The sequence below is a fragment of the Ictidomys tridecemlineatus genome, chromosome 5 (assembly GCF_052094955.1).
Source record: "Ictidomys tridecemlineatus isolate mIctTri1 chromosome 5, mIctTri1.hap1, whole genome shotgun sequence".
In the NCBI taxonomy this organism is placed as follows: Eukaryota; Metazoa; Chordata; class Mammalia; order Rodentia; family Sciuridae; genus Ictidomys; species Ictidomys tridecemlineatus.
The window spans coordinates 144,838,514-144,854,291 of NC_135481.1; the positions used below are offsets into that span (position 1 = coordinate 144,838,514).

Sequence of the window (15,778 nt, forward strand, 5' to 3'; positions counted from 1 at the left end):
GAGGTAAGCTATGAAACTCTCACTAAAGTTTGCGTTGCTAATGTGCATTAACAGATACAAGCAGGGTGGGTTCATTGTTTACCAACAGAAAGCCAAAAAATAAAGACACTTTTGAAGCGATCCAATAAAGTAGAATAAATAAAATCATAGCATTACGTGAGCCCCTAATATTTTTTAGTCGGACATCTGGCTTTTAAGTTGCCATGGAAATGACAAAAAGAACCAGGTATTATTATTTGAGGATAACTAAGAGAAAAATGTATGCTGAAAAACTCTAAAAGGGATTATTGCATTAGAATGAGAAACAATAAGTGCAGAGCTCAAGAAAAGATCTGGAAAAGACTTTAAGAAAAACGAAGGGAAAAATCTAATAAACATCTCTGCTACTTGGAGAAGTTGGAACAAATCTTCCTTGCCCATGAAGCTTAAATTACCTGCCTATCCCTTTAAGCATTTTCATGTACAAATCAAACACAGATGGCCCATTACATTTATGACCTCACTATCAATTACTCTAGATGGAGCATGCATTAATTATTGAAATATTTTCATAGTATACAAGTTTTTAGTGGTTACATTGCCACAGATAATTTCAACTTTCTGATTAGAATCTGGTATAAACAATTTTATTTACGGGAATTAATCTCTTGAATGTAGTAAAAACTAAGAATACAGTAGTGAATTTTTTTTCCCTCCACTTAACAAAGCCAAACTAGAAATCCTGGCCCCTGTCCCTGGAAGTCAGCATTATGTTAGTATCGCATACAATATATAAACTCTGCCAAAATCTATTACAATTGTAGTAAATTTTGATTACTGGAGTTGTTTGTTATTTATGTGGAGAAGATAAAGATAATATTGGGAATAGTTCTCTTCTATTCAATGTATAAATTACATCCATAAAATATCTTGTTTTGCAAACAGTGAAAGGGGGAAAAAAAAAGACTAAATTTGGTGGAAGCTTTGAATTGTTGCGTCTACTTCAGTTCAAGCCAATAAACATTAGAGATGATGTGACAGTCCACAGAAGTATTTAGACTTTTAACAGTGCCATTAGTTATTTTTTTCCTTGCTTGGTAAACAAAATTCTGGGGCCATTTACTATTAAAGAACAATAAGAACATTCCTCTGAAATAGCACACTTCTTAGAAAGCAGGTAAAGAGACATTTAAGGGGTTAGAGAAAGACATATATTTTCAGTCATTCTGCTCATTCAACAGAGACCAACTGAGTACCTACTGTGTGCCAGGAACTGTTGTAGGCATTTGTAGTACATTGGTGAGAAGAACAAAGATCTGTGCTCCTGCCAAGTATAGATTCTGGCAGAACAAACTGACTCCTTTATCCCGTTTTGCACAGAAAAGTAAGCTGAGGCTTGGGAGGTAGCTAACTTACATAGAAGACAAGAGAGCCCAGGCCATTGGCCATAGGTCCATGTTTCTAACCTCCCTCATCTCAGTCGCCTTCACCGTTTCCAATTCACCTTTTTCTGGTTCAAGGGTCCATTAACCTGGGACTTTCAGGGTTTACATCTAAATGCTGTCAGCTGAACTTTTCCAGTAGATGTCTTCATCTAGATAGACTAAGTTTAAAAAAAAAAAAGTTATCTTTATTTCTTCTCTCTGTAGTTTACTATAGAAAAGAATATTCAAGCAAAGAATGCACAAATGGAAAAAAAATGACACTATAGGAAGGCTGATTTCACAGCCCTATGGGGATAAAGTGGCCCTAGAAGTAGCAGGCAATGTCAACATGCACTCTTTGGCTTCTTTCTCCAGCCAAAAGCAAACAAGTATGCAACGTTGAATTTCTAGCAAGGCACAAACAAAGAGAGCTAATGGAACTCTGCTTTCACAATGGCCTTGTACAAGATAGAAGCTAGACATTCCCACGTGCCTCAGGGGCAACTAAGACTGAAAAAATATGATCAATCTCCAACTAGAATCATGCAGGAGAATAAAAATTTAGCATATGGATTAGGTGAAAAATCACCGACGAGTGAGCAATGTTTACATATTAGAGCCCTCTAATGTAAGACACATTGCTAATGAGAGAAACCATGGAAAAAATTAATAACATGTTAATTAATGTTCAATTAATTTTGAATATTAATATAACTAAATGAAAAAGAATGCATTTTCCTACTGCTAATAATAAAACTCTCCTAAGTATTTTTTTGCACATCCTACTTTTTAAAACTCCTTTGCTATTAGTGAAAGAGAGAACCAGAGACTTCAGATGACTTGTCTAAGGTCATGTCAAATTTGACAAGGAATAGACTAGAACTTAGAGTAACTGATTAACAATGTCAGTCTCTGGACATTCTTTCAAATCATTTCCTATCTGAGGGTTGGGGTTGTGGCTCAGTGGTAGAGCATTTGTCTTACATGCATGGGTTTGATCCTCAGCACCACATACAAATAATTAATTAATTAATTAAAGATATTGTGTCCATCTACAGCTAAAAAAAATTTTTTTTAATCATTTCCTATTTTTTCTCCACCAAAGTAGGCAAAGTATTTTCATGTCTATTAACCAGAGGAGAACCTAAAGTCAGAAATACAGAACAAGTGAATGTTTACTCCCATTCAAAAAAGAAGTAACCAAGCACATAAAGTTCACTAAGGGTGTGTTGATGAGGGAGAGAGCCTGGTACAAGGAATTAAGGCCTGTAATAATAGAATATGAAATATGCAAGTGTACAAGAAGTTGTACAGAGGTGGAAGTAATTTATTTTATGTAGGATTGAGGAAAGAGCCAAGCAGTGACAAATATAACTCTACACATCAAGTATAAAAATGATATCATAATCAGTTGTGCAATTTTGAATACGAATTCTGGGATTTTTTATGGAATTGTGCAATAAAATTACCTTGGATGCTTTAAAAAGGGAGGGATCTTGCATTCATTCAGACAGAAACTTTGAGTATAGAGCACCAGAATCTGGTTTTTAACAAGTGTATTTGTGCCCAGGTGTAAAACCTTGCTGCTGAAAGTATAGTCCATGGGCCAGCAGCGTCTGCATCACCCAGGAGCCTTTCAGGAATGCAGTCTCAGACTCAGTTCAGACACTAAATTAGAAACTGCATTTCAATAAGATCAATCCCCATATGATTTCCTTTACATCTTACAGATAGAAAAAAAAAAAGGATTGGTTTACCATGTCCTTCTCCTACCATATATTCATCTTAGAAAGAAATAAGTTAGAGTGTCAAGAGCCACTCTTGGTGAACCAATGAGGAATGTAAGAGCCCTGTTTCTATCTCCAACTTCATTCCTCATCCAATGTTCTAGATTTCCACATCCTCTGATAAAGAATAACAAACTATTAATTTATAAATGCCTCCTCAATTCTTTTGAGGCTCAACATCTAATTTATGGGCCATCAGGTATTTCAAGTGTTTCCAAAATTCACCTTTAAAATATCTTTGTAAGTAAAACACCACATTTGTATCCCTAAATTCACCCTAAGGTGGGTGAAGAACTTTGGCGGTTCCATCTGCTAATTTTCTGGGCCCCATCACAAGATCATTAGTTTCTCAAGGTCAAGACACCTGGATAGGTTTCCAGTAGTGGGGGAAGCTGTGATGACCTCAGGTCCTCTTTCAAGTTTGTTTAAACCAGTCACTTCATGGGCAATTGGGGTTGTTATAAGTTTGCCCATCTTGGGGTCAATGCTTGCAAGAATAGTGTGAGCTCTTTACCAATTCAAGAGAATCCCTCCAGCCACCTTTCTGGGACTAGGAAAGAAGGAATTCTTCTAAATCTCATTGTGCATCCAGGAGCAATATAGCAAGAGCAATGCTTTGGATTTTAATATCTGCTCATTCTTATCATATTAAAATAAAAGTTAAAGAGATATAAAATTACTTCCAAACCAGCCACCCTGTCGAGTTCACGCTCACTATACATAGAATTTGCTTTTTCATATAAATTTGCCCTTTAACATTCCTTAAGATTACATCAAAAACATTCTTCAATATTGTTGCCGGCTTCATAGCATTTTGTGGGGGGTTCCCTTTTCTCTCACATCTTTATTTCCTCACTTTCATCATTCTCCATGCATCCCACCATAGTCTTCTGCTAAGCCAAATTACCATCCTAGTATTTTCCTTGAATACTTTTCAAATCTAATCTTATATAATAGAAAACAAATATGTGATTATTGGATGTTTAAGTATCATTTTTATATAATAATGGGATCCAATAAGCACAGGCTGATCTTCTGTGTCTTACTTTTCTGTCTTTTCTTCTTTGACAATGAGATTCAGAAATCTTTCCATGTGATTCATGGGAATAATTCATTCTTTGAAATAACTTCAGAGTGTTCCATGTTGTGAATATGCCCCCCTTTCTTTCCTACTATGTATCCTACTCATGGGAAGTCTCTTTAGTTGGAAAATTGTATTTTTAATTTTTCAATCATCAAGAACAATGCTGTGTGCTTTTATTTCTAAGAACTATGGCTGTGGCTGCTGGATGGAACGGTGTAGACAATTATTTTTAATCACCGTATAATATTTCAATATTTATAGGTTATGGTTGTAATCAACCTACAACTCTTGGATATGCAGTTGGCTTCCAATTTTTCATTATTAGAGATAAATTTTAAAATCTAATTTTTGAGATTCTAGAGACTCAATCCTCCATATTTGAGAGTTACCCTTAAACAAAGGTCCTAGCTATTACATTGCTAACTTCCATTAAGCTATTTGTAAGTGTGTACCATTAGTCAAGAGGGGAATAGATAAGAAAGAAAATGGTATAAAACCAATCCTTTTTATCTTAAAAATTAGCTGGAAGACAAGCCGGGTATGGTGGGGACTGCCTACAGGCAACTCAGGAGGCCAAGGTAGAAGGACCACAAATTTGAGGTCAGCCTGGTCAACTTAGTGAGACTCTGTCCCCAAAAAAAAGAAAATAAAGGGGGCCAGGAGTGTAGCCCAGTGGGAGAGACCTTTGGGTTCAAGGCCCACTACTAATTAAAACAAAACAAAACAAAACAAAACTGAAGGTACATATCCTACTAATATACTCAAAAAATGTTTTTATCTTTGAATTACTACACAGAACATAGTTTAAATATGTTATTAATCTGTATGTGGTGCCTCTACCACTCAAAGGTCCTAAGTTACTTGCTTGGCTTCCATGGCCATCACATGATTAGAACAGAAGTAAACAAGGCCCTAACTGTAGCACAATGTTTTAACATACCTTCAGTTTGACTACATTCTCCCATTTCTTTAGAGGGTAGAATCAAAATCACATCTTGTACTTAGAATCTGCTTAAACTTTATTTAATTATACTTGGTCCAATCATATCAATTATAGCTAGCCCAAGAAAAGAATATAATAAAAATACATAAATCGGGCAGAAAATATTATTTGAATATGGACAGTCATATTATGATTAAAGTGGATGTGTGTCATTAATTTATTGATGCATGCTCAAAGGATGGATAAGTTTTGTTTTGTTCTATTTTTTTTTTGACCTTATGCTCCCCAACCTCTGAATGAGGCTACCTTGATGGCTCTGAGCAGACCCAATTTCTAAACATCTGGCTAGGCCCCCAGTGGTTAGGTTGCCTGACCCAGCTTACCCTAGAGGAAGGGATACCCAAGGATGGCCTTCATCTTCTTGGAGAATCAGAGGCAGTTATTAACAGAGAATGAGAGTAGATAGACTGAAATGTAGATTTAAGAAGAGTTAAAAACTTGCGTCAGAAATGATGGTGTGATTCCCATTTGAAACTAAAACTTCTAGGTAATTTGGAAGTAATTAATAAGACATAAAATATGTATATATTTATGATCTACAATTCCACTTTAAGTACTTATGCTAGAGAACTACTTATGATACTATTTCTGTTATGAGAATCACTGAAGAAAATATGTAAAAAAGTATTCACTACAATGCTATTTACGAATAGCTACAAGATGCAAAAACCCTAGGTGTACATTATATTGTAATAACTCAGGGAGTACTGATCTAGCCATTCCATAGGAAATTCTTATTGCACTTAGAAAGAATGAATTATACCTGTTTCTTCCAAGTAGGTAAAATTTCCAAGACACTGTTGAATGAAAATAGCAAGTGCACTATGATATGTGCATTATGATACGTGCATTATGATATGTGCATTATGATATTTGTTTTAGAGATTCCTTTGGATGGGAAACTGACTGGTGAGCGCGCACTTTTGACATCAGGGAGGTGGAGAAAACAACTGGAACTGGAGGTGGAGGCAAGGAGGACTCTACCTTTATCCTCTAATTCTATTATATTACAAGAATATATATGGCAATTGTGTGTTTCAAATTTTATTTGAGAATTTTTAATTCCTAAGTATTAAAAAGTGGATTTTCTGACTTACTAGATCTTATAAAAAAAAATGTCTGTCCTCCAAAATGATTGCTGGTTGAATGGAGAAGTTAATGGTTGAGTAACAGCTATGTAGGTAGATAGACAGACAGACCAAACACCCTACTTCCTTCTGCCAATCTCCTTGAAAGCTGCCAATTCTATGCAGGATTACCAAGGCAACTCTGTTCAGTATAATCATGGGGCTCCACAACTTAAGTAGTGTGGCAAAATAAATATCAAATGGCATGCCCTGAATTGCCAACACAGGAAAACCCTTGCATGTGTCATTTCTAAAAGAGAGTGTGAAACATCAGCAGGCTGAGATGAGATCCATGAATGGAACTGATTTAAAATCAGAACTAACTAATCTGGATAGAAATTTATTCAACTGAAATATTTTTTCTGGGCTCAGAAATCAGTGGAAGCAAATTATTTTCTAAATTAGAAGCTATGTCTACAGTACCTTTATAATCGTTCCAATTTTAGAGGACAAGGTAGAGTTAATGCAATTTTAATACAGTCTAGCAGATAATGATTATCAGCAAGATCGGCTTTTGCTCCCTCAGGACTTTTTCACTTAAGAACTTGATGGTGTTTGGGGTAAAGTGTCATAGGAGGAATTTTAGCACACAACAGCAAAGAAAATATTAACCCACTCTGTTGTCACAGGCTGGATTAATCCTTCAAGCCATTCAAAAAAGAATCAAAACATGATCCCTAAAAGATCAAATATTCTGAAAAAGGCTCTACTTGTATCATGACACTTTGGAGTAATTCAGTTATTTCAGTCATAGCTTCAACTCCTTAAATCATGAGTTGCATTTTAATGGAAGTCGTGTTATTTTTTTTTTTTTTCGTGTGTTTCCAAGTAATAACCACCGAAATGGATTTTTAAAAAAATACTTCTTGGAGCCTAAAGTTGAACACAATCTGCATGGCTGAGCACGTGAGAGTCACTCTGGGAAACGGGTGTTTAATGAATAACTTTAAAATAAAAGGCCTTGAAAACTTCCTCTAAACATTAGACCATGTTCTCTTTCTGAAATACATTAACAGCCTCCAGAAGGCTCATAGACATTGGTAACAGTGTCAGGCAGACTTCAGAAGTCCCTGACATTTCCATGTGCACGTAGGAGAAGGCGCCTGCCCATTCCCTGCCCCCCTCCCCCTCCCCCACCCAGGCTGTGTTTGGTGATCGCATTGACTCCAGTTCCGCTGGAGAGAAAGATTGATAAAGCCAAGCAATCGGAGTTATTTCCTATGCATGAAATTGATTAAATGCTTCACTAAATGGCTTATAAATTTGCTTCTTATATTTCTGTCACCCACTGAAAAGATTACAGAAACTCTGCATATAACCATGTTGTATACAATACCAAATTACAAAAGGTTGTAAAAACTAATGTTTTGTTTAAAGTTTTGAGCAGGACCATATGCCTTCAGTGACCTTGAGTAAGCTATTTTAATTCAAAACATTTCAAAGAATATAAAGGGGAGAAATATTCAACTACATAACAAACCAGACAAGCAGTTGGGTAGATCTCGGTTCACTTGCTGAACTTCTGCTCCTTTCTGCCAGGGTGCAAAGCGAATCCCTTCATGCAAGCGCCTTGTGCCTGGAAAGCTGGGAAGCACATGTGGTGTCAACAGGGATATATTTACAAAGGAGATGGAAAAAAAAAACCATTAAGACCTCCCAAAGTCGAGTCTGCTCTATTATTTTTAGTTCAGGACACATCCTAATGAGTTCTGCGTCTTGTATAGGCTCCTAGGACTGTGTAGAAAGATGACAAATATTAGCAGGGATGGGTGGGATTTTCTCATTTTAGGTTTTGTTTTGTTTTGTTTTTAATGTTTACACATCTTTCAAATGTCAGTGGCATTCCATTCTGTCTCCCATGCGAGAATTCCTCCTAACTATTGTGTAACGATGGGGGGAGGGGTGCACTGAGCCCTAGAAGCAATTTATAGGCAAGCAGGTGACCTGCAGATGTAACTTGGGAAACCTGCCCCTTTCTTAACATGGCCTTAAAAGTACCTTCACTTCTACAGGGAAAATGATATTCTTTCATAACATTTATAAGACACCACGTCCTCAGCAAGAATTAACATTTGGCATTAATGCACAGTTCTGGCAGTAACTTCAAGAGAAAAAAAATTTTACAACCAGTGATGTGCTTAAAATCCCCACTGGCCTGATCTCCCTAGAATACACCCTCAAACTCCCATCACCTTCAGAAATAGCCAGCTTCGGGACAAAGAGGACTGCCACAGTCATGGCCACCTGGAACCTAGTGAGGTGGAAAGGACAAGGACAATATTGTCCATGAAAGGGGGTAAAAATACTTTTCAACATCAGGCTCAGTCAGAGACACATCTCGTTTTGCATGTAGTTTCTGGGTACTTATAAGGAATCAGGATGAAATTATCCTTCATATATAAAAACACAGTGTAATCTCATTAGTAAAACCCAAGTTTTTTTTTTTCTTCCTTTTTCTTTTCTTTTATATAATGAGTACCTATTCTGGGAGATATGCCAACAACTCAGGGATAATTTAGCCAGACCATCAACAACAAGACCACTTATTTAACTCTTTGGTGATGGTCACATGAACCTTCTTATTGGCTTAAAACCACCACATAAGTAATCCTGATGCCAGATACAGAGGATTTAATGAATTATAATAAAAAGTTTCTTTGCTATAAAACACAAAGAACTCACTTCTTTATACAGATATTTGCTATCTTAAATATTTGAACTCATGAGTCCTCAAAGTTGATCTTAAGACAGAAATTCTATTAGATTGCTCTTTATAAAAAGGTTTTGATGATCAAATCCTTTGAGTGACCTCTTCTGGAGATGCACAGTGCATGGGTAGCCCCACTGGACACAGTCCTATCTTATTCACTTTAGCCTACTGTTTCTCACTTGACACCAGACATTCATTTATTTATGTTTTTTGTATTAATGCTTAGAATCATATTCTTTGAAACATATTCTGTGGAATATTGATTTAAGTTAGGGCTTATCTAGCAAACTAGTCCATCTCTTGTGAAAGATTATCAAACTCCCCTTCAGGAAGACTCTTAACCAAAATAAAAGAAGTTTCTACCCCTGCTACAAGAAGATGGTTGCCATGTACCTTCTCATCATATGTCAACCTTGGGCCAGCCATATCACTCTTCTCTCCTGATGAAAGCAGGTAAATATTAAAAAATAAAAACAATAGATCTCATTCATCTATACAAAGAGCCCGTGGGCTTCCCAAATGGCATAGAATGCCCAGACAAATATTAGTTATACATCAAACCAAAGCTTCATTTTCCTTATGGATTCCTGTTTCCTTTTCTTTTCTTTAAAAAAATGTTTACAAATCCACCCTCCTTTTCTGTTTTAAAGAATAGACTAGGTCTATGTTTATCCTTCCCTTTTTGTAATCAAGATCATTCAAGAAAATCCAGCAGTGTACAAATGAATGAACATGACATGATTATAAAGATAATCTTGGATCAACCCTAATTTAATTTTTTAAGTAAATCATTTGCAAACATTACCCTGCCAACTAGTTGGGAGAGACAAATTGTCCATGAAGGGCCCCAAAGTGAGAATCTTAATTTTAAAACCCAAGTGTCAAACTGCAAAGTGCATCAGAACCACCTGCAGACTGCTTCAAGCAGATTTGGGGGAAGAGCCTGAGCATTTGCATTTCTCACAAGCTCCTAGCTGATACTGAGGCTGCTGGGCTGGCAATCACAACTGTATAGCAGTTCTCTCACCTGCCTGGTCGGCATTACCTGGAGCCTTTGTGAAAATCACCAAGCCCTAGCAGCCCTACTCCCAGACTCCTGAGATGAAATGGCTAGGAAGGAGAGTCAGGAATCTGTGTTTTTAATAAATTCCTTAAGTGATTCAGATCATTCAGGTCTGAGGTCCTTCAGACAGAGAAGCTGGGCTTAGCTTTTAGATCAGGGCCTCAGGTCTTAGACCCCTGTCTGCCTCTGTGCACGGGGACTCTCCCCACTACATGTTTGAAGACACGTGAATGCCTCATGCAATAACTTGTCCAGTAATTGGTATATTGATTGCTAATGTCATCATGTTTTAGTATATATAAACCCCTCACTCTATTACACAGCCCCCAACAATCCAGAAAGCCATTGTTTATTCATTGTGACTCCCAAACTGGCTCTTGTGGGCTCCTGCTGGAGGGCTTGCTGATAAAAATCAGCAGATGATTGGACGCACACATTCTTAACATGACTGACCCATGACATCTCAGAGGGCAGCGGAGAGCCTGTCATTACAGCACAATACTTTTCTTTCTTCCTCCTTATCTAGCCCAGATGATTTTGAGATTTTTATTAACTCATTAATGACTGAAGATGTCATTAGAGCCAATGCAAAGGGCTTTTTAAAAATTTTCTTTCTTTTTTTTAAGTGGGAATAAATGCACAATTTGTGGGGGTGGGGGGAGACGGGGGATGGGCTCATAGATGAAACAGTAAGACAAACCAAGTGGAGAGACTTACTTTATTAGAATTTGAAATCAGATTGACGGGGACTGGGATTGAAAATCTGCAGACAGAAATATCAACTTGCTTCAGAAACACATTGGAGAAGAATGGGGCATTCAATAAAGGAAATAGTGGCCCATAAAATCCAGCAATTTCTATTGTGTTGTGGACCAAATCATTTCAAGCTAACAGCTAAATAAAATAAAATTTCTTTTTTGGTGTAAGGCTACTAAAACCTTTAAATGTTTCTTAACCTACACAGTCATTAAACCATATCTTGTTTCTGCGTGCCTTTAATTTTCACATCTGCAGAATTGCTTTTAAAAATCAAATTAGATCTTTTGAAGGCACTTAAATTGCAACAACCTTATGTTTTTTCATATACTCTTGGGCTTCAGCCTTTTCATCTGGGTTGTGTGTCCAATTAATGGGATATCTCAAGGAAGCACTAATCATTTTGAAAACTTGAGACTATAAAAAGCAAGCAGACTATTTTCATTATAACTGATTGGATTGAGAATAGGCTACAGAGGAAATGTTCAATAATTATGATAACTTTTTAGATGAGATCACACACACACACACACACACACACACACACACACACAATGTCAATCACATAAGGTGCTTTTCACTGCCACAAAGTCTTTGAAGTTCAGTTTCACGTGATTTCTCTTTGGGGTTCATTCCTGGGCATGTCAGAAGGCTGCTGAGAGTGGGTTTACACTGATTTTATCAGCTTGGATAATTCATTTGGCAAAGGAAACGTCTATTACTAGATGTAACTCACATGTTACTAAGTGTTTACTAAATTTTACTATTGTCAAAACACAGAGCCTCAAAAAACATGGGGAAACTATTCTCTAAGAGAGAAAACGGTTGTCTCAGGACCTAAAAAGATTTTTGCTCAAATAAATGTCTAAACTATAATCAAGATTTACATATGCTTTAAGCCAAGTTTTTTTCTTAAATCACCTAATTGCATCTTTTTTTATCTACTTGCATGATGTGGAATTTTATTCATTATATATTATGTTAAATAAAATAATTAGTGTTTTCAGATTAGTTGAATGCAATAATTTTATTTAATTTCATAATAATGGTACTGAGTTTCTTTTTTCACCTTTCTGTACACCCAGATGAAACCCAAGAGGGGGGGATGAGTTAAAAATCCCAGATGTTTTTAAATTTCCAGATGTGTAAGTGTCAAGTAAACAAAACATGGGGGATTTTTAGTACTATTTTTCCTTTTTTTATCCAGATGTTTGGTGTCATATAGACACAGCCTTTATCTTTTTAGTCACAACCACAGTGTTTTAAAACATCCTTTGCCAATATCTGAAGTCTTTCTTCACAGAATCATTTCTAAAAATCCCATTTAATTCTCTCACAGGGAAAGCAAGGGTATATTTTTCAGGAACTTAAGTCTAACGTCCAATAGTCTTATAATACAAGAATACTATTCAGAATTGTACCCAAGTTTTTGTCAAAACATTTCATATCTGCATTTTTAAAATGATGAAGTATAATTCAGCTTAAATGAAGGGAATTGGCAACTTACTTTTAATTGACATGCATGTTCTAATTTCAATTCTATTAAGCCATGTCAAAGTCACAGACTCTCGGGGGTAAATCACAACCATTTTTTCAGTAGGCTTCCTTCCCAATCTATTCACTCACTACTAAATCCTAAAATAGACTACAGTTGTCCCTTCATATCCGTGGGCTAGGCATCTGCAGATTCAATCAACCATGGATCAAAAAGTGTTCAGGAACAAATGTGTATGTACTAAATATGTATAGACTTTTTCTTGTTATCATTCCCTAAACAATGCAGTATAACAACTATTTACCTAATATTTTATTTTGTATTAGGTATTATAAGTCACAGAGATTTCCAGGTCTCTTCAGTGTGAGGAAAGATACCTGGGATTGAACCCAGGGTTATTATCTGCATTTTTATGTGCATTTTAACCACTGAGCAACGTTCCTAGCCTTTTTTATTTATTTTTTTGTTGTTGTTTTGAGATAGGGTCTTACTAAGTTGCTGGTCTCTAACTGGTGAGCCTCCTCCCTCAGCCTCCCAAGTGGCTTGGATTACAGACGTGCACCATCACTCCTGATGAGATTATTTAAAATATATAGGAGGATATATGTATATTATATGCAAATACTACACTCTTTTATACAAACAACTTGAGCATCCACAGATTTTGATATCCTTGAAGGTCCTGATGACTGAATTTGAAATTTTAAGAACAATTTCTGCTCTGTGAGTTTGGGTACATTAAAGTACAGACCTAAGGATCTAGAGGGTTGATGGTGAACCTCAGCATTTTCATTTTCTCTGTTACCTTAAGGCAGTCAATCACTTTACCTCTGAGCCTCCATTTTCTCTTCTCTAAAATGGAAATAGGGCTGGGGGTGTAGCTCAGTGGTGGAGCTCTTGGATAGCATTCATGTGGCCCTGGGTTTGACCCTTAGCTGTGGATAAAGAAAAAAAAAAAGGAAATAATAACCTGAGAATCTGATGAAATAACTCTGCAGAGTCAAAATGTTTTATAAAAATAAAATTATTATTAATATACAAAATATTTTAACATTAATTTTATAAAGCACTGTTATAAAAATAGTATCACTATGTAAAAGTGTCCTTGTTATGAATATAGAATCACAGGAGAGATATCCATGTTGAAGAGAGCTGGAAAACTATTGAGTCTTTATAAATTATATACTAGAATGACTAAACCAGACTCTAACTCACTTTGCTTTGGTGCTTTGCCTGTTTGAATCCAAGAACCAGTTTTGGCACTGCTCTTTGTATTATAAGATAGACAAATTATCAAGCCCCAGATTTTTCTCTGACCGCAGAAGAGTGCTTCTGCCAATCTAGGACCCTGTTCTTGGCTGACTCATGGACTTGACTTTTCTGCACGCATACTCGATCTTCCTTCCTGGGTAATGGCAAAGACTCCTGCCTTTGCAAATGGCAATTCTGTGGCAGCTGAATGTCCCTACAGGCCTCATGGTGTCTGTCATGGGAGATTGCCTTCAGGTATTTTGGTTATTGGTAAGCTGTCATCAAAGATCAAGCTTTTGGGCAATCTTCCTCGCCACAATATAACAAGGTTTCTAAGTGAGAAATCAACTCATGTGCTGAGATGCCAACCACTAAAAACTTTCAGGTATTATAATTTTATACTTTTTTGTAATAGTTCCAAGATTTTGGGGAAAGACATCAAAACTTTTTGAGTTGTACATTGAAGTTATTGAAAGAATGGTGAAGTACAGAAAAGGGGAATAAAATAAACCAAGGGAAAATACTTTAGTTCATTATCATTTTTAAAAAATAATAATAATCATTGTCATGTCAAAATGCTACAATTCAAAGCTCACCATAGGGGAACTCCTCTCAAAGTTTAGCCCAACTCCACCCTCCATGATATGCCTATAGTGAAGATGGAATGAAAAATCCAGTTTCAGTTCTTCAACTTTGAAAGTTGCAAATCACTCATTAGCATGTTGCTCCTGTTTGAACACTTGCTTCAAAGAGCCAGAAATCAATACAAAAGGAAACAATAATAATAAAAGGAAAGATTTCTTCCACCATAATAGGGAAAGGTGTGTGAGCTGGAAGAAAGCACAGTACAGAAACCCATGACAAGTCATGATAAATGGGTCGTTATAAAATTCATGTTTAGGCAGCACCAGGCCGGGGATAATGCCATTCGTCATGGCAACACTAGGCCGCTAATGAGCCCTCATTGCATATTCATGTACACGGTGGTTCTTCTCTCCCTCCCACCCTGAGCTAGTGCCTGGAAATATCTCTACCTCAAGCAGAAGCTCAGCCTAGGCCTTCTTCTTCTCCTTCTTTTCTTTTCTTTTTTTTTTTTTTTTATTTGTTATGTTGCAGCAATTACACTGTAAAAGTGCTGCCCAAGATTGATTGCTCTGATCTGTAGTTCAATTGTAAATTAGAATACACATCCCCCCAGGGACACACGGCCCCTATTTGTGATTAAGAAAAAAGCCCCATAATAGACTAATAGCTAAAGTTCTCTCTCTTTTACTTTCAGGCAATTAGCTTGATGAAATGGCCTCTTTTTGTGTACCCTGGAAGTGTAAACCGATATCATAATGAAGTATATGATGTTTATTCTATTATTCTCACCTTGCCGGGTATGCAGGAATGCATAAGTAATAGCTGCTTTGTCTAGTACATTTACTGATTCACGAGTAAACTATTTCTTAAAGATGCAGTGTGTGCTTTCTGAGCTTGAGTTAAGCAACCCCAACTGTGGGTTAACCTTCACGCAAAGGACTCTACTCAAGAGGAGGGAAATGGATTTCCCAGGTAGTGGTGAGAGCAGTACCCTGATATTCAAGAGGCATCTGGCCAAGAGGGTTGCTCTGAATGGATGAGGTGCAAAGTACAAATGCCAGCACGCAGGCACTGGGCACTTTGGAAAAATGTCCAGCGGTTACTTTGTGCCCAGCAAGCAATGTTGTGTATTTCATCTTCCCAATTAGTTTTGGATCACCTACTCAGCCCCTCCTTGGGTGGATGAATCTTCTCCTACACAATGGTTATTTGGTCATCTTTTAATAGATCATTCCTCCCACCTCAAAATAAAATTTATCTTTTCAACTGGATCTTGTAAGTTTCTCATGGCAAGAGAACATTCTTTAGCATCCTACATGTACCTACTGACTGAAGTTTTGACCAGAGAACCAACGAACCCAATCACTTAAAGTTGGTGCATTACCAAAGCCATCTGTGTAATACTTTAGTATTTGTTTCCTTTTTGTTCCTGAGGATCTTGAGATTAGATAGAGAAAAAAAATGATGCCCCAAATGATAAGATAGAAAAAACAGAAATAGAAGAAAAAAAAAAC

The 15,778-nt window shown here is 36.7% G+C and overlaps 1 protein-coding gene across 25 annotated transcripts in view; it reads right to left on the reverse strand.

Annotated features, from left to right (window-relative positions):
- The window catches only part of LOC144378022 (uncharacterized), a 109,071-nt gene that overhangs the window by 34,459 nt on the left and 58,834 nt on the right, over positions 1-15,778 (reverse strand). For 17 of the 25 annotated variants that reach the window (XR_013439455.1, XR_013439456.1, XR_013439461.1 and 14 more), the window contains exon 6: positions 7,885-13,363. The exons of 4 other annotated variants lie outside the window; for them this stretch is intronic. Coding sequence is in view for 1 of the 21 variants with exons in the window: in XM_078051231.1 (XP_077907357.1) it covers positions 7,885-7,988; positions 13,257-13,336 (184 nt within the window). In the remaining 20 variants the exon portion in view is untranslated. The remainder of the gene's footprint in view (positions 1-7,884; positions 13,364-15,778) is intronic. 4 more of the 25 variants (XR_013439462.1, XM_078051231.1, XR_013439464.1 and 1 more) reach the window with 3 other exon arrangements.